We start from the raw sequence: 25550 nt of genomic DNA on the forward strand, positions 1-25550 counted from the left end.
TTCAGTCAAAACATCATGGTCATCATGGTTACTTTAGCCTTTTTAAAAAAATGGTTTTTTTCTCCTGCTGCTTTTAAGATTTAATCTTTGTCATTAAAGAGTTTAGCTATGATATGCTTACGTTATGATTTTCTTTGTATATACATCCTTGCTGGGTTGTAGGGATTACTGAGCTGCTTTAATGTCTGATGTCTTTCATCAGTCTTGAAAATTTCTTCATTTATTATCTCATCAAATATTGCTCCAGGGGCCGGCGCTATGTGGTAAGTAGGCTAAGCCTCTGGCTGCAGTGCCGCATCCCATATGGGCACCGGTTTGAGTCCTAGCTGTTCCACTTCTGATCCAGCTCTCTGCTAATATGCCTGGGAAAGCTGTGGAAGGTGGTCCAAGAGCTTGGAACCTTGCACTTGGCTTCTGTCTGGCCCAGCCCCTGTCATTGCAGCCATTTGGGAAGTGACCAGCAGATGGAAGATCTCTCTCTCTCTCTCTCTCTCTCTCTCTCTGTCTCCCGTCCCTCCCTCTCTCTGTGGCTGTGTCTTTCAAGTAAATTAATAAATCTTTAAAAAAATATATTGCTTCTGCCCCCTTCCTCATTCTTTTTCTTCTGGCACTTCAATATATGTTTGACTGCTTGACTGTAGTCAATACGTCTCTCCTATGGAATTTTTTTTTTTTTAATTCACTTGAGTGGGGGAGGGGAGGGAGAATGAGCTCCCATCCTTTAGTTCATTCTCTGAATGCCAGCAACACTGGGGCTTGGCCAGGCCAAAGCCAGGAGCCAGGAATTCCAATCCAATTCTCCCATTTGGGTGGCAGGAGCCCAATCACTCAAGCTATCACTGCTGCCTCCTGAGGTGTGCATTAGCAGGAGGAGTTAGGAGGCAGAGCTGGACACTGAACCCAGGTACCCTAATGTCTGAATTTCTAGACAGCCATTTTTGCTCTTCAGACAGGAAGGCATGGGTTTTTATAATTGTCCATTTGCAGCCAGACACTTTTCACTCTCTGAAGCTGACTTTCTCTCTCCTTGGGAAGGTGTTGGAGATTCGTCAGTCAGAAAAGCTGTCATTTTGGCCGGCGTTGCGGCTCACTAGGCTAATCCTCCGCCTGCGGCACAGGCACACGGGGTTCTAGTCCCGGTTGGGGCGCCGGATTCTGTCCCGGTTGCCCCTCTTCCAGTCCAGCTCTCTGCTATGGCCTGGGAAGGCAGTGGAGGATGGCCCAAGTGCTTGGGCCCTGCACCCGAATGGAATAAGATCTGAAATTGGTTTACTGGGGCTTTAACGCATTATTATTCTACAATGAGCGTGGATGTGAGATGCACTGGGAAGCACTGCCTGGGGCGTGGTGGGAGCGACAAGACCCTGCCATTTGCTAGGTCCTCAGCATGTAACTACTCTCTCCCCTCAACCAAGCAGGGTATAAATACACAGAGAAGCTGAGCAAAGACGTGAGAAAGAGCTCTGTGTGCACAAACAAGGTATCCCAGAAGATGCGGTTGTGTCCCGAGCTCAACCCACATATGACCGGATAAGCAAGGCTAGAGGAACATATGGACAAAATGGGGACTGCAGCTGTTACCTGGCCACGGTTCAAAGCCTGCCCAGAACACTACAACTCATTTGGAAGGGAAGAATATACCTTTTTTGAGTGCCTTTGCCTCTCTCTGGTTCTCAACAGGGAGTAATTTTGAACCCTTCCTGCCCTGGTGACGTTGTGGGTTCTCACAACTGTGTGTACATCTAGTGGGAAGGGGTCAGGGACGTTGCCACACTGCCGTCCAAACACAAGCACAACAGAGGATCTGTTCAGAATGTGAACAGAATGGAAACTGAGAAGCTCTGCTTTGGGGAAAAACTACTTAAAATTCTCCTAAATTCTGTCTTTTTTTAATAGTTAGCTTGTAGAGATGATTAAATGCCTCTGTAACTAAGAATTTTTAGAAAAGGAAGCCATGTTGAATTTTTGTTGCTTTCAGCTTGTTGATTCTTAACGAGAAATTTCTCTTAATAAAGTTTACAGGCAGAAGAAAAAAGTTAGCCAAGAGTTAAATGAATCGGCTTGTTTACAAGTTGATGAGATAAGAAATGCATATCAGAGTACTTGAGTGTAGGTTCCTCTTCAAATTCCAGCTTCCTGCTAATTAGTACTTGAGAGGCAGCAGGTGGATGGCTCAAATACTTGGGCCCCTGCCACCCAGGTGGAATATCTGGATGGAGCTCAAAGTTCCTGGCTTCAGCCTGGCCTTGTCCTGGCTATGTGGGAATCTGAGGAGTGAACTAGCAGATAGAAGGTTTCTCTTTTTCTCTCTGCCTTTCAAATAAATTTAAAAAATATTTTATAGAAGTGTAAATTTATAGCATAGACTAAAATATTAAGAAAACTTTAGTATTTTTAAACATTTGTAGAGTTCTTACTTAATATAAAGAATAAGGGAGCCAGCATTATGGTGTCACCATCTGTGGTGCTGGCATCCCATATGGTCGCCAGTTTGTGTCCCACCTGCTCCTCTTCCAATCTAGCTTTCTGCTAATAGCCTGGGAAAAGCAGTGGAAGATGATCCAAGTGTTTGGGCCCCTGCATTCACATGGGAGACTTGGGAGAAGCTCCTGGCTTCAGATTGCCCAGGCTCCGACACTGCAGTCATTGGGAGTGAACCAGCGGATGGAAGACCTCTCTCTCTGTCCCTCTCTCTGTCTGTAATTCTGCCTCTCAAATAAATCAATAAAAAATTTTTTTAAAAAGTTCAAGTTATCATATTCCTAGTCAAGGTGAATCCTCAAACTAGTTATTTATTGATTGATTGATTGATTTTTATTTAATAAATGTGAATTTACAAAGTGCAGCTTTTGTATTGTTGTGGCTCCCCCCCCAACCTCCCTCCCTCCCGCGGCCCTCCCTTCTCCCACTCCCTCTCCCATCCCGCCCTTCATCGAGTTTTATTTTCAATTACCTTCATATACAGAAGATCAACTTAGTATACACTAAGCAAGGATTTCAACAGGCTGCACTCACACAACCGCACAAGGTATAGGGCATTGTTCGACTAGTAGTGTTGTCTTTAAGTTTCATAGTAAAACACATTAAGGACAGAGATCCTACGTGGGGAGCATGTACTCAGTGACTCCCGTTGTTAACAATTGGCACTCTTATTTATGATGTCAGCAATCACCCGAAACTCTTGCTATGAGCTGTCTAGGCTATGGAAGCCCCTTGAGTTCACCGACTCTGAACTTGTTTAGTCAAGGCCGTATCACAGTGGGGGTTCCTTCCTCCCTTCAGAGAAAGGTGCCTCCCTCCTTGATGGCCTGTTCCTTCTGCTGGGGCCTTGTTCACCAAAATCTTTCATTTAGATCGTTTTTTGCCACCGTGTCATGGCTTCCCATGCCTGTGAGACTCTCATGGACCTTTTAGCCAGATCCGAATGCCTCAGACAAACTAATTTAATAATGCTTTTTTTAAACAGCTGTAGGTACCCGGCCAAGCTGATACAATTAGCTATTACAATGTGTTTTTTAAAAATCTGAGCATCATGGGACTGGTTGTTTTATTTATGGAGTTTAGAAGGCAGTATTCAATTAGACAACTTGACTTCCTCCCTCACATGACCCAAGGGGCCTACAAATTTCCCACTGGGAACTTCTTTAAAATTCCCCAAATCAGAATTCTTTGCATGGATCTTGATGGCCAATGTCAGAATAAGGACATGGGGGATTTGTCACTGTCTAATTTTTTTTTTTTTTTAGGATTTATTTATCTATTTGAAAGTCAAAGTTACACACACAGAGAGAGAGAGAGAGAGAGAGAGAGAGAGAAAGACTCTTCCATCGGCTGGTTCACTCCACAGATGGTCTCAACTACAGGAGTAGCCAGGAGTTTCCTCTGGGTCTTCCTCATGGAGGCAAGGGCCCAAGGACTTGGACCATCCATCTGCTGCTGCTTTCCCGGGTGCATTAACAGGGAGCTGGATTGGAAGTGGAACAGCTGGGACTTGAACTGGCACCCATATGGGATGCCACTGCCACAGGTGGTGGGTTTATCCACTGCACCACAGTGCTGGCTCCCTGGCTCATGTCCGAGACCCTCCCTGCCCTGCTGTGTTTGCCTGCACTCTCTCTTTCTGTTCCTCACCCTTTGACTTTAAAGAAATGATTCCTGTGCAGTTTTGTATTTTTGAATATTCAACCTTCTGAAATCTTTGAGATGCTCCATAAATATTTCTTGATTCAAGGAGATGGAACAAATAACTAATAGCTCTCTGTCTCCTTCCTGGTTCTATCACAATGTGAACTAAAATGTTAGCATACCAGCCTAATACATGCAGGATTTGAATTTATGTTCCCACAGAACACCTACTTAACTAAATTGCATAGAAATTTTCCTAATTTCTAAACTTATATCAGGTTTATCACTTAATAATCTCTGGATACACATTACAATGTCTAAGTAATTTGTAGGTAAGGAAAAATACTGAGAGATCAAATGCAGTTTTAATAGAACCTTGCTTTTGCTTTTATACATTGTAAGTGATCAGTTACTGCATTGAGAGCATAACAGTAATAAGGGCATAAGTTTTTCCCTTTCCATGTTTTAACTCAGAGAATCCAATTACAAGCATCGTGAATTATCTGTGACTAGTCTCATGAGCTACCCGTGATTAGTCTTGTGAATAACAATGTTTGCAGAAGAATGTCAGGGGCCTACTGACCTGCAGGGGAAGATTCCACCCCTGGCTCAGAAAGAAGCTCCCGCCTGGCTCAGCTGACTGCTGATAAGGTCCAGGAAACCTCCACCTCCCTGATGCCCTGGATCCTCAGGGCAAAGCCAGAAAACTCTGCCTAGTTACCAACTGAGTTTTTAAAGATTTATTTATTTATTTGAAAGCCAGAGAGAGAGAGGGAGAAAGAGAGAGAGAGAGAGAGAGAAAGAGAGAGAGAGAGAGTCCTCCATCCACTGATTCACTCCCAAATGGCCAGCAGCCGTGAGCTTCTTACAGATCTCTTACGCAGGTGCAGGGGCCCAAGCACTTAGGCCATCCTTACTGCTTTCCCAGGCCATAGCAGAGAGCCGGATTAGAAGTGGGGCAGCCAGGACTGGAACTGGTGCCCATGTGGGTTGCTGGTGCTACAGGTGGAGACTTAACTCACTGTGCCAACCCCCTCAATGTCCTTTTCTAACCTCCCCTCCCTCACAAATCCTTTTTGCTGCCCTGTTGGGTGGGAAGGAGCACATTTTGGATCAGGCGATCTCTCTCTCTTTCTCCAACACTCCTGGCTTCTTGAGATAAATTCTTTCCTCTAAGCAGCCCTCCTCACTGGTGAATTGGCTACCTAAGCGGCTAGCAGCAAGGGCTCCATTATTTGCCCGGTAACAAAATGATATATAAATGTGGCCGGCGCCGTGGCTCAATAGGCTAATCCTCCACCTTGCGGCGCCGGCACACCGGGTTCTAGTCCCGGTCGGGGCGCCGGATTCTGTCCCGGTTGCCCCTCTTCCAGGCCAGCTCTCTGCTATGGCCAGGGAGTGCAGTGGAGGATGGCCCAGGTGCTTGGGCCCTGCACCCCATGGGAGACCAGGAAAAGCACCTGGATCCTGGCTCCTGCCAACAGATCAGCGCGGTGCGCCGGCTGCAGCGGCGGCCATTGGAGGGTGAACCAACGGCAAAAGGAAGACCTGTCTCTCTCTCACTGTCCACTCTGCCTGTCAAAAAAAAAAAAAATTATATATAAATGTTAGTATTCAGGCTTTTTGTTTTTCAAAAAGAACTATAATTTTGTGTGTCTATAGGAGTATGAAAAACAATAGATTTTTTGTCTTAAAGTAAAAATTTAATTCAGTCTGCTTGTGTCAGAACGCAAAAGTATTAAAAGGCACTCAGATATGGGATGCAAGAGTGCCAAGCAACAACTGAACCACTGCACCACTCGCCTACCTCTGAAATGTTTTTCTAAACAAAAGTTTCTCATCTTTCCAAAACTCCTACTCCTGTCCTCTCCTAGTGCTTAGTTTAGTATTTCCTGCAACTTTTCTTCTGTGGTTTCTTGTAGCTTTCTCTTCCTCTGTTGGCTTTTTTTGATACTGCATTTCCCAGATTCTAAATAACACTTTTACTATAGCTTTGATATCAAAATGGTCTTTTAGATTTCCCAAATCTAATTTGAAATGTTTAAAATGCTTGGGGGGGGCAGTGTTGTGGCATAGAGAGTAAAGCCGCTGCCTGCAATGCCGTCATCCCTTATGGGCGCCAGCTTGATCCTGGCTGCTCCACTTCCAATCCAGCTCTTTGCTAACGTGCCTGGGAAAGTAGCGGAGGATGGCCTAGGTGCTTTGGCCCCTGCACCCACGTGGGAGATCAGGATGAAGCTCCTGGCTCCCAGCTTCAGTCTGGCCCAGCCCCAGTTGTTGCGGCCATTTGGGGAGTGAGCCAGTGGATGAATGCCTCTCTCTGTCTCTCTCCCCCTCTCTCTCTGCCTCTCTCTCTCTCTCTCTCTGCCTCTAACTCTTTCAAAGACATTAAAAAAAAAGTTCGATATACTGCAGGTTTTTCTATTAGTGTAAAACTATTAAATACATTCTGCTTTTGACAAGTCCTCAATATGAACTTTACAAATATGTAGAGAAATGTAGCCTGTTAATTATATGAGTAAAAACTATAAACATAAATATAAAATCAAGATACTTTATTCTCTGTGTAACTCTCAGGTTTGACATAAGTCTACTGAAGTCCATATACAAAGTTCGATACAATAACTGCTAAAAAATTCATTCTTTTTTAAGGGAATATTTTGTTTCAGGATGATAATCTAAAAGTATTTTACGAAGTTGAAGAATCTGGAGATTTTTAGATGTTTGCTCTGTCCATTTATATTTTTCCTTTCAGTTATAGTTATTGACTAATCCTTATACAACAACTGTCATTTTAGAATAAAGGATGTTATATTCTAGTATTATTAGCTATTATAGGTTCATCTCAATCGTTTTGTCATGTCATCCATAGATAGCTTCTGATTTTTTTTTTTTAATTCAGTCTTCAGGAAGAAACATCAAAGAAAGTCTCATTAAATGTTTGATCCTATTTGTGACTGACTGCAGTGAGTAGACTCATGGGAACAGACTTTTCAGGACAAGCTGGTGGTTAGCATGACAAACCACTACCTGTCAGAGCACCCATGGTTGCAGCCAGAATTTCTAGGATATTTTAAAATCAGAAGCAGATGATTTTATGAAAACTGATTGTTTCATTCAAAATCAGAAGCTACCTCCAGGCTAGTTCTAAAGTTACCGAGGATTCAATGGGTTTGGTACAGTGTTTGCGTCTGTTTTGTGCTGCTGTAACAAAATACCACAGACTGGGTCATTCATAAAGAACTTGGATTTAGCTCTTCAGTTCAAGTCCAAGAGTAAAGGTGCTGGCATCTGACGAGGGACTTCTTGCCGCGTCCTCTCGTGGCAGAAGGCAGAAGGGCCAGAGTGAGGGACTTAGGGAGAGGGAGGGAGAAAGAGGACAAAATGCGTCCTTCTGTAAGGACTGCACCAGCCATGACATTAATCCCCTCCCAAGCACGCAGCCCTGATGCCCAATCACCTCTCAGTAGACTCACCTCTCGATGCTGCTGCCTTGGGAACTAAGTTTCTAACACATTTTTTTTTTTTTTGCAGGGACACATTCAAACCATAGCATGTGGCTAAAATTCTATTTCTAAAGGACAGATAAGAAAAATTTTTCTTCTCTATCTGGCTGTAGTCGATTAAACTGGAATAAAACACTCTTGTAAATGGTATGTTCCATGGATCCTTTAGAATTCAGAAAAAATTCATTGGAAAATCTGAATATAAGTAACAACTGTCAGGAAAATTAAAAAAATTAATTCAGTAGAGAACAAAATATAAAAGTACAAAAAACAATAGTAAAAATGGTTAAATATTATAAAAAGTGCCTTCACTAATTTCCTTTACTCTTCATAGCCATGTGCATAGGATCAGTAAGATTCTGCTCTCTGAGGCCAGTGCTGTGGCATGGTGGATTAAAGCCTTAGCCTTTATCACCTGCAACCCATATGGGCGCCGTTTGAGTCTCAGCTGCTCCACTTCTGATCCAGATCCCTGCTAACACACCTGGGAAAGCACCTGAGGCTGGCCCAAGCACTTGGGCCCCTGCACCCACATGGGAAACCCAGAAGAAGCTCCTGGCTCCAGATCTGGCCCGGGGTTGATCTGGGGAGTGAACCAACAGATAGAAGATCTCTAACTCTGCCTTTTGAATACAATAAATAACTCTTGGTCAGTGCCATGATTCGCTGGGCTATTCTTCCACCTGCGGCACTGGCACCCCGGGTTCTAGTCCCGGTTGCTCCTCTTCCGGTCCAGCTCTCTGCTGTGGCCCGGGAAGGCAGTGGAGGATGGCCCAAGCGCTTGGGCCCTACGCCCGCATGGGAGACCAGGAGGAAGCACCTGGCTCCTGGTTTTGGATTGGTGCAGCGCGCTGGCTGTAGCAGCCATTTGGGACGTGAACCAACTAACTCTGCCTGTCAAATAAATAAATAAATAAATAAACAAACAACTCTTAAAATGAAGCAAAACACATACCTATCTAAAAAAAGATTCTGTTCTCCTTCCTCCCAGGTATAATTAACAAATCACTTCTGCATTCATGACCATGCCACAGATCTCATGCAAGCAGTCAGAGCAAGCCCATTTGTCAGCAGCATGGCCCAAGCATGGTGGAGGCAAAGTGGATGGTTGTTGGTTCATGATTTCACTATGTGAATGAGCAGAAATAGCTTCCATATAATATAATGACAATCTTACAGATTTCACAAAGCCTCCAGACGGAGTTAACTCCTGTGTTTCCAAATCACGCGACTCTAGCTTTATTATCCACAAGGACCCTGTGTACTAGGCATCACCTTTTATCACACTTACATCATAAAACTGAACATCAGGATAATAAATCCAAAAATTAGTAAGCAACTAAATGGTGAAACCCATGCTTTAGAAGGAAACTTGGTGGCAAATACGACACTTCAACTAGTGGCCATCGTAAGTAAACGTGCACATAACATTCCACAGTCAGAAAACTAAAAGCCACAGTTAAGGGTCCACACAGCAGGCCCTGGTTGCGTAAACCCTTTGCATTCCAAAGAAATGGTTGGTCCTCACTCAGCTCCTGGGAGGAAATCTCTAAATCCTCAAAAAGTATTTTGAGAAATAGCTTATCTAAAATATATAGTGCATATGAAGGAACAGTTCATTAATATCTTTTTTATTTATTTATTTATTTATTTATTTTTTATCTTTTATTTAATGAATATAAATTTCCAAAGTACGACTCATGGGTTACAATGGCTTCCCCCCCCCATACCGTACCTCCCACCCACAACCCTCCCCTTTCCCACTCCCTCTCCCCTTCCATTCACATCAAGATTCATTTTCGATTATCTTAATATACAGAAGATCAGCTTAGTATACCTAAGTAAGGATTTCAACAGTTTGCTCCCACACAGAAACATAAAGTGAAAAATAATAGATGATTTTTTTTAAATGATGATGAAATCAGATCAGACCTATTGTCATGTTTAATCCCAGTGAGAGTCAAGTTGGGAATTGATAATTTCTTTTTTTTCTTTCTTTTTTTTTTTTTTTCCAGAAGATCAGTTTAGTGTACATTAAGTAAAGATTTCAATCGTTTGCACCCCCATAGAAACACAAAGTGAAATATACTGTTTGAGTACTCGTTATAGCATTAAGCCTCAGTGTACAGCACATTAAGGACAGAGATCCTACATGAGGAGTAAGTGCACAGTGACTCCTGTTGTTGACTTTACAAATTGACACTCCTGTTTATGGCATCAGTAATCTCCCTATGCACCAGTCATGAGTTTCCAAGGCTATGGAAGCCCCTTGAGTTCTCCGACTCTTATCTTGTTTAGACAAGGTCATAGTCAAAGTGGAGGTTCTCTCCTCCCTTCAGAGAAAGGCACCTCCCTCTTTGAAGACCTGTTCTTTCCACTGGGATCTCACTCACAGAGATCTTTTTGCCAGAGTGTCTTGGCTTTCCATGCCTGAAATACTCTCATGGGCTTTTCAGCCAGATCCGAGTGCCTTTAGGGCTGATTCTGAGGCCAGAGTGCTATTTAGGACATCCGCCATTCTATGAGTCTGCTGAGTATCTCACTTCCCATGTTGGATCACTCTCCCCTTTATTTATTCTATCGGTTAGTGTTAGCAGGTACTAGACTTGTTTATGTGCTCCCTTTGACTCTTAGTCCTTTCATTATGATCAATTGTGAACTGAAATTGATCACTTGGAATAGTGAGATGGCATTGGCACATGCCACCTTGATGGGATTGAATTGGAATCCCCTGGTATGTTTCCAACTCTACCAATTGGGGCAAGTCAGCCCGAGCATGCCCCAAATTATACATCTCTTCCCTCTCTTATTCCCACTCTTATGTTTAACAGGGATCACATTTCAGTTAATTTTCAACACTTAAGAATAACTGTGTGATAATTACAGAATTAAACCAGCCATATTAAGTAGAACAGACAAAAAAAAAATACTATGAGGGATAATGTATTAAGTTGTCCATTAGCAGTCAGGGCTATGCTGATCAAGTCACCATTTCTCATAGTGTCCATTTCACTTCAGGAGGTTTCCTTTTTGGTGTTCAGTCAGTTGTCACCGATCAGGGAGAACATATGGTATTTGTCCCTTTGGGACTGGCTTACTTCACTCAGCATGATGTGTTCCAGATTCCTCCATTTTGTTGCAAATGACTGGATTTCGTTGTTTCTTACTGTGGTATAGTATTCTAAAGAATACATATCCCATAATTTCTTTATCCAGTCTACCATTGATGGGCATTTAGGTTGGTTCCAGGTCTTGGCTATTGCAAATTGTGCTGCAATAAACATTAGGGTGCAGACCGCTTTTTTGTTTATCAATTTAAACTCCTTTGGGTAAATTCCAAGGAGTGGGATGGCTGGGTCGAACGGTAGGGTTATATTCAGGTTTCTGAGGAATCTCCAGACTGATTTCCATAGTGGCTTGACCAGTTTGCATTCCCACCAACAGTGGGTTAGTGTCCCTTTTTCTCCACATCCTCGCCAGCATCTGTTGTTGGTAGATTTCTGTATGTGAGCCATTCTAACCGGGGTGAGGTGAAACCTCATTGTGGTTTTGATTTGCATTTCCCTGATTGCTAGTGACCTTGAACATTTTTTCATGTGTCTGTTGGCCATTTGGATTTCCTCTTTTGAAAAATGTCTATTGAAGTCCTTGGCCCATCTCTTAAGTGGGTTGTTGGTTTTGTTTTTGTGGAGTTTCTTGATCTCTCAATCCTCCCAAATTCTTTCTATGAAGCCAGCATCACCTTAATCCCTAAGCCAGAGAAAGATGCAGCACTGAAAGAAAATTACAGACCAATATCCCTGATGAACATAGATGCAAAAATCCTCAATAAAATTCTGGCCAATAGAATGCAACAACACATCAGGAAAATCATCCACCCAGACCAAGTGGGATTCATCCCTGGTATGCAGGGATGGTTCAACATTCGCAAATCAATCAATGTGATTCACCACATTAACAGACTGCAGAAGAAAAACCATATGGTTATCTCAATTGATGCAGAGAAAGCATTTGATAAAATTCAACACCCTTTCATGATGAAAACTCTAAGCAAATTGGGTATAGAAGGAACATTCCTCAATATAATCAAAGCAATTTATAAAAAACCCACAGCCAGCATCTTATTGAATGGGGAAAAGTTGGAAGCATTTCCACTGAAATCTGGCACCAGGCAGGGATGCCCACTCTCACCACTGCTATTTAACATAGTTCTGGAAGTTTTAGCCAGAGCCATCAGACAAGAAAAAGAAATCAAAGGAATACAAATCAAGAAGGAAGAAGTCAAACTATCCCTCTTTGCAGACGATATGATTCTGTACTTAGAGGATCCAAAGAACTCTACTAAGAGACTATTGGAACTCATAGAGGAGTTTGGCAAAGTGGCAGGATATAAAATCAATGCACAAAAATCAACAGCCTTTGTATACACAAGCAATGCCATGACTGAGAAAGAACTGCTAAGATCAATCCCATTCACAATAGCTACAAAAACAATCAAATACCTTGGAATAAACTTAACCAAGGACGTTAAAGATCTCTACGATGAAAATTACAAAACCTTAAAGAAAGAAATAGAAGAGGATACCAAAAAATGGAAAAAATCTTCCATGCTCATGGATTGGAAGAATCAACATCATCAAAATGTCCATTCTCCCAAAAGCAATTTATAGATTCAATGCAATCCCAATCAAGATACCAAAGACATTCTTCGCAGATCTAGAAAAATTGATGCTGAAATTCATATGGAGGCACAAGAGACCTCGAATAGCTAAAGCAATCTTGTACAACAAAAACAAAGCCGGAGGCATCACAATACCAGACTTCAGGACATACTACAGGGCAGTTGTAATCAAAACAGCATGGTACTGGTACAGAAACAGATGGATAGACCAATGGAACAGAATTGAAACACCAGAAATCAATCCAAACATCTACAGCCAACTTATATTTGATCAAGGATCTAAAACTAATTCCTGGAGCAAGGACAGTCTATTCAATAAATGGTGCTGGGAAAACTGGATTTCCACGTGCAGAAGCATGAAGCAAGACCCCTACCTTACACCTTACACAAAAATCCACTCAACGTGGATTAAAGACCTAAATCTATGTCCTGACACCATTAAGTTATTAGAGAACATTGGAGAAACCCTTCAAGATATTGGCACAGGCAAAGAATTTCTGGAAAAGACCCGGGAGGCACAGACAGTCAAAGCCAAAATCAACTATTGGGATTGCATCAAATTGAGAAATTTCTGTACTGCAAAAGAAACAGTCAGGAGAGTGAAGAGACAACCGACAGAATGGGAAAAATATTTGCAAACTATGCAACAGATAAAGGGTTAATATCTTACATATGTAAAAACCACTACTGCCTTAATTTTTCTGAAAGTGAAGCAGGATACAAATATAAAGCCAGGAAATCCAGTACCAGAGTTAAAGTTGGAGTTTCAAAATCCTTAGACTAGCCTGTCTATCTAGTATGAGTGGTTTTGTTTACCTGGGGGGGGGCCTTAGTCCACGCCTAGATAGACTAAGCCAACCAAGTGAACTACAGTGAGGGCCTGGGCCATTGCCAGCAGGCCCCAGAGAGGCTGCAGGTCAGTCAGTCATGTGGTCACCCCTGCCTACTGGACTGACTTGAAGAAATCTGGACCCCAAGGTTTCAGGGAGCACCCCCAATGGGAGGTGCCCTGAGTCACCCCGTCACGTATGTTGCTGGGAGAACCCAGGGCTATTTGGAGGACTTCCCCAGAGGACGACTGAAGCTCCTGCTTGCTCTCTGGGACTCCGCTCCATGTGCCTTTGTCCACTCTCTGGCTTTAATCTGTAACCTTCTGCTACAACATAGCACCATGGGCAGTATGACGGCTTCGCTGAGTCCTTTCTAGTAAGTTGCTGAACCCCAGTGTGGTCTTGGGGACCACCTGAGATGAAACACAGAAATCAAGTGGCAGCACCAAGTCACCCTGTGTAGTCCACATTCCCCAAGCTAATGAAACCTCATGTCTTTCCTATACATTACTAATAACTATATTCCTGATTTGGCAACGCTGATGTCTGAAGGGACATGATGACCTTTTTGGATATAGTAGTTATTCGAGTAAATTGTTTTTTACCATTGAGAATAACTAAATGTGGTGACTTTGATAATTTTTTCCCTTTAAATACTCTTCATATTTAAAATTTTTTAAATTTTATTTTTACTTTATTTGAAAGGCACATAGAGAACCTTCCATCAGTTGGATCACTCTCTAAATTGCCCACAACTACTGAGGCTATACCAGGTCCAAACCAGGAATCTGGTTCTTAATCCAGCTCTCCCCTGTGAGTGGCAGGGACACAAGTACTTAAGCCTTCACTGCTGATTCCAGGGTCTGATTAACAGGATGCTGGAACTCAAATCTAGGTGCTGAGATGAGATGGAGGTGACTCAAGTGGCTTTTTTTTTTTTTTTTTTTTGTGAAAGGCATAGTTACAGAGAGGGAGACACACAGAAAAAGGATCTTCAATCCACTGGTTCATTCCCAAAATGGCTGCAATGGCTGGGGTTGGGCCTGGCCGAAGGCAGGAGCCGGGAGTTTTATCTGGGTCTTCTATGTGTGTGCAGGAGCTCAAGAACTTGGACTATCTTCCACTACTTTCCTAGGTGCATTAGCAAGGAGCTGGATCAGAAGTGGAGTGGGGCGGCATAATGGGTAAAGCTGCCGCCTGCAGTGCTGGCACCTTATATGGGTGCCAGTTTGTGTCCTGGCTGCTCCATTTCCAATCCAGCTCCCTGCTAATGTGCCTGGGAAAGCAGTAGAAGATGGCCCAAGTCCTTGGGCCCCTGCACCTATGTGGAAGATCTGGAAGAAGCTCCTGGGTTTGGATTGGCCCAGCTCTGGCTGTTGCAGCCATTTGGGGAGTGAACCAGTGGATGGAGGACCTCTCTCTCTCACTCTCTCTGCCACTGGCTTTCAAATAAATAAATAAATCTTAAAAAAAAAAAAAAAAAAAAGGAAGAAGTGGAGCAGCCGGGACCAGAACCAGCACTCATTTGGGATGCTGACATCCCAGGCATAGCTTAACCCACTAAGCCACAATACCACAGGGAGGGGTATGTGTATGTGCCCAAGTGGCCTTTTAAACCACCATGCCAAATACCCACCCCCTTCCCTTTTCTCTTCTAAATGCTTTAGCCTGAGCCATTTTTACTTTTATTTAAGTAGATGGTAGTATGAACCAATAGTATTTTAGTAGAATTTTTTTTTAAATATTTATTTATTTATTTGAGAGGTAGAGTTATAGACAGTGAGAGGGAGAGACAGAGAGAAAGGTCCTCCCTCTGTTGGTTCACTCCCCAGATGGCCACAATGGCAGGAGCTGCGCCGATCCGAAGCCAGAGCCAGGAGCTTCTTCCCAGTCTTCCACGTGGGTGCAGGAGCCCAAGGACTTGGACCATCTTCTACTGCTTTCCCAGGCCATAACAGAGAGCTGGATTGCCAGAGGGGCAGCCGGGACTAGAACCTCTGCCCATATGGGATGCTGGTGCCGCAAGCAGAGTATTAACCTACTGGGCCACAGTGCTGGCCCCAGTAGAATGGTTTAAGGGGCTTAAGCTCTACATTTTTGAAGCATATGTACAAGAATGTTCTGAGAATAAAAAAAATCCTACCTGAATACCTGGGAGCTGTTTGACCAAAGAACATAGTAAAAAGAGCCCTATTTAAAATCATACCACAAGAGAAAAATCAAAGTATGTTATTCTGATATATATATATTCTTCCAGACTTACTGAACAGAGTAATTTCATACACACACACACATAATAAGTTTTTAAAAGATGCTATTTTTGAGACTAAAGTAAAAAGCAGATGTGCCTAATATAGAAATAACTTCTTTTAACTCTGGTACTAGGTCTCTCATCTTCATATTTGTATCTTGGCTCACCTTCACAAAAATATATGCAATAATGGTTTTACGTGTCCAAGTACTTCAATACTTAAAATATAAATAGTGCTATTACTTTATATGTATTATATATTTTGGATGAGCTATTTCTCATCCAAACATATTTTTTAAGGCAGTAAAGATTCTTTTGTTCTGCTAGAAATTAAAAGTCACAAAACCATAAATGTTCCATAGAATTCTCAAGAGTGTCTTAAAATTTAATTTTAAGTGGGTTTCCTGTGTACCAAAATGGTTTATGCTCTAAAAGCACACACAGTGATGAAGAGTGAACTACTTCCCAGTTCAGCCCGAAGATTCTGGACAGCTGCCCTGTAAACATCAATCTTGTATTTCAGACAAGAAATGATTCACATTCTGTACTAGTGCAGTAATAGATTTTTCCAAGAAACAGCCTACAAGTCAATGTTTAACTTGAAAGCAAACTAACAAACAAACAAAATATCTTCCAGGCTGTACAGAGCCTATCCCCAAACTTATTTAATCAGATTAAGCAAAGTCAGGACAAGAGTCCATTATTTTCGTTACGACTGAAAGGTCTGGCTGACTTTACAATCCTCTTTTCAGAATGACTGAGATCTCTTTAACAGTTTAAGCAACTTTAGCAAGTAACTCTTGTCACGGGGAGTAAACTTTTACAAGTGGGGAGAACTGCATTATGATGAACATGATTTTATGACTTGCTTCCCTTCAGCAGATCCTATGTTGTGAGCAAAGTGATGTTGCAAAATGCCTACAAAGGAATCTGTTTAACAGGAGATTAAAAGCCACAGAAACGCAAGTTTCCTCTCAGCACCTTATTTAACAAAACTATTTTACAGGCAGCATGCTCATCTACTTTCCCCATTTAATTGCATAGCAAAATGACTTATCTGTAGAATGCTACCTTGGTGTTATTATTAGGCTTTTCATTTTTATGGTGCTGCTAACGGTGGCTGCACAAATGACAAATCTTTGCTCATTTCTGATTGGAGACATGCACATAGTTTTTCTGCCACAGATCTCACATCTTTATGAACTGTAAAACAGCCTAAGGCACCTGCAGAACAAATATCTTTCCTAACCATAAGACCCCATGCTTGGTTAGATCTGACACAGAGGCAGAATAATGAGATCATTTATTAAGGGATCCATGTTGAATATTTTTAAATCTAATTAGAAAACAACATTTCTAGCAACAATAGGTGGGCTAGAGTTTGAAAATAATTTTCTATAGACCAAGAAATATAATGCACTGATTTAATAGGGACTTGCATCTGCAAAACATACAAAACAGATTCATGATAGTATTTCTAGGAAAACTGGTAGTTGGCCACAAGCCATCATAAGGGATTTGGGAGTCTTGCTATTTCAAATTGGCTATCCTACTTTCCCCCACATCTTCCAAATTCATTCTCACTGAGTATATATTAAAAGCTGACTTTTTCTTCCCCAAACATTTAGGGCTACACTTATATGACAATGCAGGGGGCCGGCGTTGTGGCATAGAGGGTAAAGCCACCGCCTGTGAAACTGGCATCCCATGTGGGTGCCAGTAAGTTTCATAGAACGTTATCTACTGTTATTATATGTGATACTCTGAGATTTGCAATGCTATTCTGTATTATTTTTAAAAATGCAGGGAGTGGCTCAGACAATGGCCAATAGGTTATGACCTGTAGTTATAAAATCACTGATTTGATCCAACCAATGAGGAAGCTTAAGTATGATGAAATCAAGTGGTTTAAGTTCGTAAGAGGAGTGGTGATCATTTGCATAATTCTGTACAGGTCAATAACTGGCCTCTAGAGTATGACTGTTGTATCTGTGTGTGTATATATATATATATATACACACACACATATATATATATATTTATTTATTTTGTTTTTCTATCTTAGCCTGAGTTGTTGCTGCTTGATTTTTTCTCCCCTTACTCTGCACTTCCTTCAATGGTTCACATCCTTTTCCCACATAGGCCTTTCAATTTGATACTGGTTATGGACTGGCTGTGGACAACATGTGTTTGAAATTACTGAGGCGCCAGCACCATGGTTCACTAGGCTAATTCTCCGCCTGCGGTGCCGGCACCGCAGGCTCTAGTCCCGGTCGGGGCGCCGGATTCTGTCTTGGTTGCTCCTCTTCCAGTCCAGCTTTCTGCTATGGCCCAGGAGTGTAGTGGAGGATGGCCCAAGTCCTTGGGCCCTGTACCCGCATGGGAGACCAGGAGGAAGCACCTGGACCTGGCTTCAGAATAGTGCAGAATGCTGGCCGCAATGCGCTGGCCATAGCGGCCACTTGGGGGGTGAACCAACGGAAAAAGGAAGGCCTTTCTCTCTGTCTCTCTCGAACTCTGCCTATCAAAAAAAAAAAAAAAAAGACAGAAAGAAATTACTGAACAAATTGGCAGCTTCCATCCACAAGCCTGATGAAGTGAGAATCTTAGAACAGTACTGCCACTAAACAGAAAAGCAGGTGAGAGCTACATGAACAGGCTAACTCTCAAAACATGTTACTAACAGATGAGAACAAACATCTAGTGGACCGATGTTTATTGAATATCTGTTCTGTGGCTGTCATTATAGCTCTTACATCACCTAATCACCTATTATTTTGAAATTATTTCCACTTTCAGACTGTAACCACCTTGAAGACAGAGTCCATAGTTCATCTTTCAATCTCCCATAGCATTTAGCACAGTATGTATTTTCAGATCAATAACTACTTGGTTATTAGAGATCAACAAATATTTGCAGAATGGACACGTCAAACATACCAAGGCACAAATAAAGAGCCCTTGGCTCTCATCCTTCTTCCTCATAGCACCATTATATCAAAGAAAGCATTATTACAAGTACTTGTTGCCTGTGAAACCACTCCCTTTCCCTTCCCAAACAAAAAATATCAGGCTATTCTTACCCCATGGTTATGTGAAATCAAGTCACACGTCCCCGAAAGGTGAGAGCAGAGCCGCTGAACTGGTGCCTGGGACGGTGGTGGCCGATCCAATATGCACACTTAGACAAGACCACCACGTGAGAGTAACATGTGCAGTGTCTCAAAAAAGACAAAATTACAGCATATCTCAAGATCTCAATTGATTTTACTTGTGATTCTAGAATTGAGCAACATTCATTCCCACAAAACAGAAGCAGTATTCTGACAGGCTCAGCACAGGTTAGTTTTATAGACACAAAAGGGATGAACAAAGCGGGAACCAAGAACAAAAAAGCAGATTGATCATTTCAAAGCTACTTTTCTTGGCAGGTGAGGACAGGTAAGACAGAATGGAAAAATATTGGTTAACATCAGATTGCTTCAGGCTCCTTTTTCTTGGGTAAGGATTAAAGCAGAGGAAGTTGATTGTCATTATCATTATGAAAACTGGCCCTTTGGTGGATATGTGGCGATTCTCTCTTCCAATTTCTCATTTCTCAGGGCAAGTACCAACTTAGTTTTGGTTTGATGACTTTACTATGCATGTTTCCAGTTTCATTTTCAGAATGGTCTACTGGGGCCTAGTGCAGGAACTTAGTCTAAAGCAATAGACTCGTGTAATTTTAACATATTTAATTATCAAATAAATATGGACTGAGAGGTTGTTTTAAGGCCAGGTACTGTGCTAGGTGCTTGAGCTACAGCGGTGGCAAAGAAGGAAATTGCCCTCATACAGCTTCTAGTCTACGAGACACACAGAGCAGCAATAACAAAGTGTGTAAGTGTGGGGATACCTAGTGTCGCTCCCCGTCTTCGTGGAGGAACGACACAGGACCCTGCGCTGTTCCTTTGTCTGCTCGGCCCTCCCCGGGTTTGCTGCTGGTTCTTCCCGGGTTGGCTACTATCCCTTCCACCTCCGTGGAAGGGCAGTTCCCCCTGGCCGCATTCCCCACTTCCGCAGGGGAGCGGCACACCGCCGGCCGGCTCTCTGGGGGCTGCACGGGTTCCCTTAGATGTTCCCCATAGATGTTCCCGGTGCATGCCGTCTCTCTCCTCCTTTATAGTCCTCCTCCGCCAATCCCAACTCGGCTGAGTACGCTGCTCTCCAATCAGGAGCAAGTCCTACAGTTAATTGGTTGAACTGGAGGCAGCTGTGCGGAAGCTGTTTACTTCTCTCCCAGCGCCATATTGTGGGAGAGCAGATGCATAGAATAAGTCCTAATTCGAGCAACTTAGTCTAGTCCGGATTGCTCCCCACAGATCCCCCTTTCTTTTTATTTTTTGGCGTTGATACGCGCCTGTCTTCGGTGTCCCGCAGCACACACTCTGCTGTACTTGCTAGAGTTGCCACAGGCTCTTACAAGTCCTATCAATCAGGAAAACCGAATCCGGGTCCTCTCTTCGCCATTGTGTGGAGGTTTTTAGGCGCTGATGCGTGCCTGTGTTCGCTGTCCTGCAGCGCATGCTCTGCTCTGCTAGAACTGCCTGCAGGTGTTTACAAAACCTATCAGGCAAACCGAATCCAAGCCTTCTCATTGCCTTATTGTGGGGGAGACTTATTAGTGTTGGTTCGTGCCTATCTTCGGTGACCTGCAGCTCATACTCTGGTCGAGCTTTGCTGGCGCTTACCGCCTTAAATCAGGCAGACCGAATCCAAGCCTCCTAATTGGCATGTTGAGGGGAGGCCTTATTTCTCTCTACTTCTCTATCTCCGGGCATTTCTATTTCTCCCATTTTACTTCTGTCTGCCAACATTCCTATTTCTCTTTTACTTCTAAACTTCTGTTTCTCTTATCCCTGCAGCTTTCCGGCACCTCGCCCCGCCGGCGGGTTCCCGGCTCTGCGCCGCTTCAGCCCGCGCGCCTCTCTCATCTGCGCAGCTTCCCGGCTTTGCGCGCTCCGCGGTCTCCACGCTTAACCCTTTCGCGTCTGAACCACGGCCTACGCCAGCGTTCCCTATCTATTCACGCCCCGTGCTCTCTCTGCACGCGGCGGCTTCCGCGAGTAACACAGCGTAGCTTGCGTCTCCGCCACTAGGATTCAATCTAAGTTCCCCGGGCTAGCCTGGCGAATTCAACCCAGCGTACGTCTCCGCCCCACGGTTTGGCTTCCCGTCCTTTGCTCCCCGGGCTAATCAGACGGATCCCAATCTGGCTTGCGTCTCAGCTTCTGGTTTCAACTTTTCGCCCCCTATTCCCGGGCTAACTTGAGAACCCCAAAGTGGCTTTCGTGTCCGCCTTGGCCTGCCCCCCGCGGCTTCAATTTCCCTAACAGTTTTCTCTACCCGGTATGTTTCCCCAAGCTTTCCTCCAACGATATTCCTCCCTCATTTCTCCTGGCCTCTCCCCCCAGTCCGCGTCCGAGTCTGTTTGTTCTAGCTTTCACTTTCGACCTTAAAGATTTCTCCCAGCTTCCCCCCGTAGTCCGTATCTGAGTCTATGCCTAGGCTTAATAGCTTCTTCCGGCACCTTTTTCATCCGGCTTTTCCCTAGGCTGTTTGCTAGTCTCTCTCTCCGGTATTTTCCCAATTCTTCCCGTTTCTTCCCGTTTCTTCCCTCCTAAGTTTGCTATCCGTCCTAGGTTTCCTATCCAAGTCAGGTTTCCTATCCGAGTCACGGCACCATTATGTCGCTCCCCGTCTTCGTGGAGGAACGACACAGGACCCTGCGCTGTTCCTTTGTCTGCTCGGCCCTCCCCGGGTTTGCTGCTGGTTCTTCCCGGGTTGGCTACTATCCCTTCCACCTCCGTGGAAGGGCAGTTCCCCCTGGCCGCATTCCCCACTTCCGCAGGGGAGCGGCACACCGCCGGCCGGCTCTCTGGGGGCTGCACGGGTTCCCTTAGATGTTCCCCATAGATGTTCCCGGTGCATGCCGTCTCTCTCCTCCTTTATAGTCCTCCTCCGCCAATCCCAACTCGGCTGAGTACGCTGCTCTCCAATCAGGAGCAAGTCCTACAGTTAATTGGTTGAACTGGAGGCAGCTGTGCGGAAGCTGTTTACTTCTCTCCCAGCGCCATATTGTGGGAGAGCAGATGCATAGAATAAGTCCTAATTCGAGCAACTTAGTCTAGTCCGGATTGCTCCCCACAACCTAGGTGGGGCAGCCATGTTAGTTTTGGGAGGAGGCAATGGGGTAAGAGGAGGTTTTAAGAGGGCTTCTTAGAGGAGGAAGTAAACTGAGACCAGATGGAAGGGGGAATGCAAGATGAGTAAAGGTGGAAGAGGAAAAAAACCTAGGCAGAATGTGATGGTCAGCTCCGCCTTTGTTTTCAAAGATGCTTCTAGAAAGCTGATTCTATCACTCATAGAACCTTTATCTGCCCTTTGACAGACAACACCCAAGCCCTTCCCCAACCCATTAACAGGTTTTATATCGTCCGTCACAAAGCTGCCCCAGAGGATAAAGTTCTGAGAGATCAGTTTTCTTTACTATTTTCTGCTGAAATTGCTAAGCACATAGTTACACACTGGACCATGCATGTATAACAAAAACATTTTAGTGGTGGGGTGCGAATCTCCAATGTCTGCCTAAGACATCTAGTAGGATCTCTCACCAAGTAGCAATTCAAAAAATCTGTATCAATAAGACTCTAAATAAACATACCAGGGATTGGGGGTGGGGGGGACAAACAACCTATTCTTTTTTTAAAATTTTTTTTTTTATTTTTGACAGGCAGAGTGGACAGTGAGAGAGAGAGACAGAGACAGAGAGAAAGGTCTTCCTTTTTCTGTTGGTTCACCCTCCAATGGCTGCTGCAGCCGGCGCAGTGCGGCCGGCGCACCGCGCAAATCCGAAGCCAGGAGCCAGGTGCTTCTCCTGGTCTCCCATGCAGATGCAGGGCCCAAGGACTTGGGCCATCCTCCACTGCACTCCCGGGCCACAGCAGAGAGCTGGACTGGAAGAGGGGCAACCAGGACAGAATCCGGCACCCCAACCGGGACTAGAACCCGGAGTGCTGGTGCTGCAGGTGGAGGATTAGCCTAGTGAGCTGCGGCGCAGGCCCACAACCTATTCTTTTAAGTAAACAATCTATAGCTATAAAAACAAATGCTGGCCCAAACATTATCTAAAGCTTGAAGCTTATAAATTTTTCCCAATTCTCCTTACATGACAAAATACAAAAAACAAAACCAAAAGAAACCAAAAATGGAGAGTTTGTTGGAAAAAAGTGAGGACATGAAGAAAAAGGCTGAGGCACTGACAATGTCAATTTAATGACCAAGAAGTAAATTTATTTTCAGATGAGAGGCAGTCAATATTAATCTTATTTAGCCTCATCTCACTGTAATTAAAAACTGCAGTTCATCTAGACAGCTTTTCTATGGCACGGATGCTATTTTTCCTTAGCGAGGTCTGTCTTGTCCTCTGTCTGGGAGTCAGCTTGGACTTATCTCAGCTTCACATACAACTAAATGTTCTCAGTAGGAACAGCTTTAGTTATAGCTGAAAAGAGTTCCAGGAAGCTCCATCAGGAGTTCCATTATTTACTCTACAGCAATAATGGCAGCTGGTGCATTTTCGGCCACGATACACACTTACCCCATTGAATATAACCAATGGGCTCTTCCCATGAGAGTACAAGTCAAATTCTTATTGCATTTTTTGACATTTTACCACAAATTAGGAATACTACTTTATACTTAAAATACTTTTAAAGAAAGACAGGTACTTCCCCAAATTTCAAATACAATTGCCAGGCAGACCATCCCAGTCAGCTTATGATACTAAGTATCTCTCACCTGAATCTCACATTGTTGGACAATACCCTTTCTCTCTGATCTTCCTACCCTCAGCTACCACCTAAAAAAAATTGGCTAGTTTGCAACAACCCACCCAAATACAGTTAATTCCAGATTCCAACTCCCATTTCCAGTGTTAACAGTATTCACAATACCTACTGCCTTAAACAATGGAACTTTCTGATATCAAAATTTCATCAAAGTTGAGATCTGCCTTGGCTAGAAAGTTCCAATTCCATTTTCAACTTCCAATTGATTAAATAGATAACAACTCTACTTTTCACTTTAGTGAATAAAATGAAATCATACCACGCTTCTGTTAGTCGGAGCAGGGCTGTGGGGTTGCTACAGCAACTGTTGTACACTGATCACAGACTGCTCCCCCTCCCCCAGCTCCAGGAAAGAAATCTTTCGCTCCACCCTGAGGAGTCAAAGGCCATGGCAAGCAGGTGGGGTTTGCGCAGAGATACACTTTTAGTCCAGCAGCTGTGATGGGGCAACAAGACACCATTCTTTATTGTCTCTTGGTATTAAATGCCACCTCGACAAGCAAAACAGACTCCAAGCCAAGCTGCAGTGTGCACCATGGCAGGACTGTATTCTCACCCCTCCCATCTGAAGCCTGGGCCAGGAAACTAGCCAGAGCAGTTTCTCTCTAGGCACAGAGAAAAACAAAGACAAAAACACAAATAAATTTGGGGTTTTGCTTTTAGGCTTTAAACACATGCAAACTTGTGTTCTATACACACACACACACTTATATATATATATGTGTGTGTGTGTGTGTGTGTGTGTGTGTGTGTATATATTTTGTCACTCAGATTCAAAACACATTTACTGAGTTTTACTGAGTTAACCCTTCTGGCTGGGTGCCTTCGTGTATTGCTTCATTTACTCCTCACAACAACCCCACGAGGTAGGTATTAATAGAATCCCCACTTTACAGATGAGAAACTGAGGCTTCAAAAAAATATTTGACTTGACTTGTCCAAGCTACTACAGGATGGAGTCAGAACTGATATTTTTTTTTTTTTTTAATTTGAAAGGTAGAGTTAGAAAGAGGGAGAGACACCCAGAGGGACAGAGAACTTCCATCTGCTGGTTCACTCCCCAAATGGCTGCACCAGCCAGGGCTGGGCCAGGCTGAAGCCAGGAGCCAGGAGCTTCATCCAAATCTCCCATTGCATGCAGGAGCCCAAGTACATGGGCCATCTCATGCTGCTTTCCCAAGTGCATTATCAGGGAGCTGGACTGGAAATGGAGCAGACAGAACTCCAACAGGGAGCCATAAGGGACGCTGGTGTTGCGGGCAGATGCTTTACCTGCTACGATGCAGCTACCACTAGGCTACAACGCCAGCCCCTGAACTCATCTCTTAACTTGAAGTCTTGTGTTTTTTTCTAATGTACTATACTTAATTTCATGAGAAAATTCTCACTTCTTAACTGAATTATTTTAGGAATCATTTTCACAAGTAATGCCTTTATTCATAAGCCAAATATATTTGCCACTTTTCTAGTACATGGTACAGAAATGTAGGTACAGACATGTAGGGCTGCATTTTGGACTAGATGGGTTTTTGGCAAAGTTTAAAGTGTGGAAGTCATATCCTTGAGGAGGAGGGGAAAAGCAGAGAAAACAGGTAAGGTTATACAAGGAAATTCAGGCGAAAATGCCTGTGGAACGTCTTCAGGTCTGAGCTGCTAGTGAGCATGGCAGTGACAGAGAGCCAAGGGCACACATCCTGTTTAAGCCAGGGGAGAAACCTGATCTCTGCCATTAATGCCCTTCAAGGAGAATTTCAAGTCTCAGTCTGCCCATTTCCAGTCGCCTCCCACTTGCAGGTATGGAAAGGTCTCTTCCATGGCAGCTCTTCTCACCGTTAGCATGAATCTGGTTTTCCTGCCCAGCAGGTCCATAATTACCCACTTTCTCCTAACACACTTTCTGAGAATTTCCTAGGGAAACAGAAAGAAAGACTATCTTCAAAAAAACTGCTCTTCTTAGCATCCCGGGATCCAGACCTAAAAATTCTCTCACACCTGTAACTTGAACTTCATCTGCCTGTCCCACACTGCCTCCCACCCCACCCCACCTCCAACCGAGAATTCAGCCAACTTGGTAAATGGGCCCCTCCACCTCTGGCCCTCTGGGAGCTCTTGAACAGCTCTCCTGAACTCAGAGTTCCTCCCCTTCTATTACACCTGCTGTCTGTCCTCTATTTCTCCTTCAGCTGATGGGCTCCACCTCTCCAGTTGCCTGAGATTTGAGAGAGAAACCAAGGGTTCAAAAGGGCTGTGCTAGTTTCCAAAGGCTTC

At 43.7% G+C, this 25550-nt stretch overlaps 1 protein-coding gene and 1 long non-coding RNA gene across 9 annotated transcripts in view; one reads left to right on the forward strand and one right to left on the reverse strand.

Annotated features, from left to right (window-relative positions):
• The window catches only part of LOC103349861 (uncharacterized), a 38889-nt gene that overhangs the window by 10715 nt on the left and 2624 nt on the right, over positions 1-25550 (forward strand). Inside the window, exon 2 of one of the 2 annotated variants that reach the window (XR_001794273.3) lies at positions 7660-7778. The exons of the other annotated variant lie outside the window; for it this stretch is intronic. This is a non-coding gene — a long non-coding RNA (uncharacterized lncRNA). The remainder of the gene's footprint in view (positions 1-7659; positions 7779-25550) is intronic. 2 annotated transcript variants of the gene reach the window in all.
• Positions 24698-25550, reverse strand: part of CEP57L1 (centrosomal protein 57 like 1) — a 61485-nt gene continuing 60632 nt past the window's right edge. For 4 of the 7 annotated variants that reach the window (XM_070073727.1, XM_051854453.2, XM_051854454.2 and 1 more), the window contains one exon: positions 24698-25190. In XM_070073727.1, coding sequence (XP_069929828.1) covers positions 25041-25190 — 150 coding nt within the window. In that variant the 3' untranslated portion in view covers positions 24698-25040. Of the gene's footprint in view, positions 25191-25254; position 25550 lie in introns of those variants that run through there. The other 3 variants (XM_051854455.2, XM_008263348.4, XM_070073726.1) reach the window with 3 other exon arrangements.

The sequence above is a fragment of the Oryctolagus cuniculus genome, chromosome 5 (genome assembly GCF_964237555.1).
Source record: "Oryctolagus cuniculus chromosome 5, mOryCun1.1, whole genome shotgun sequence".
Lineage (NCBI taxonomy): Eukaryota > Metazoa > Chordata > Mammalia > Lagomorpha > Leporidae > Oryctolagus > Oryctolagus cuniculus.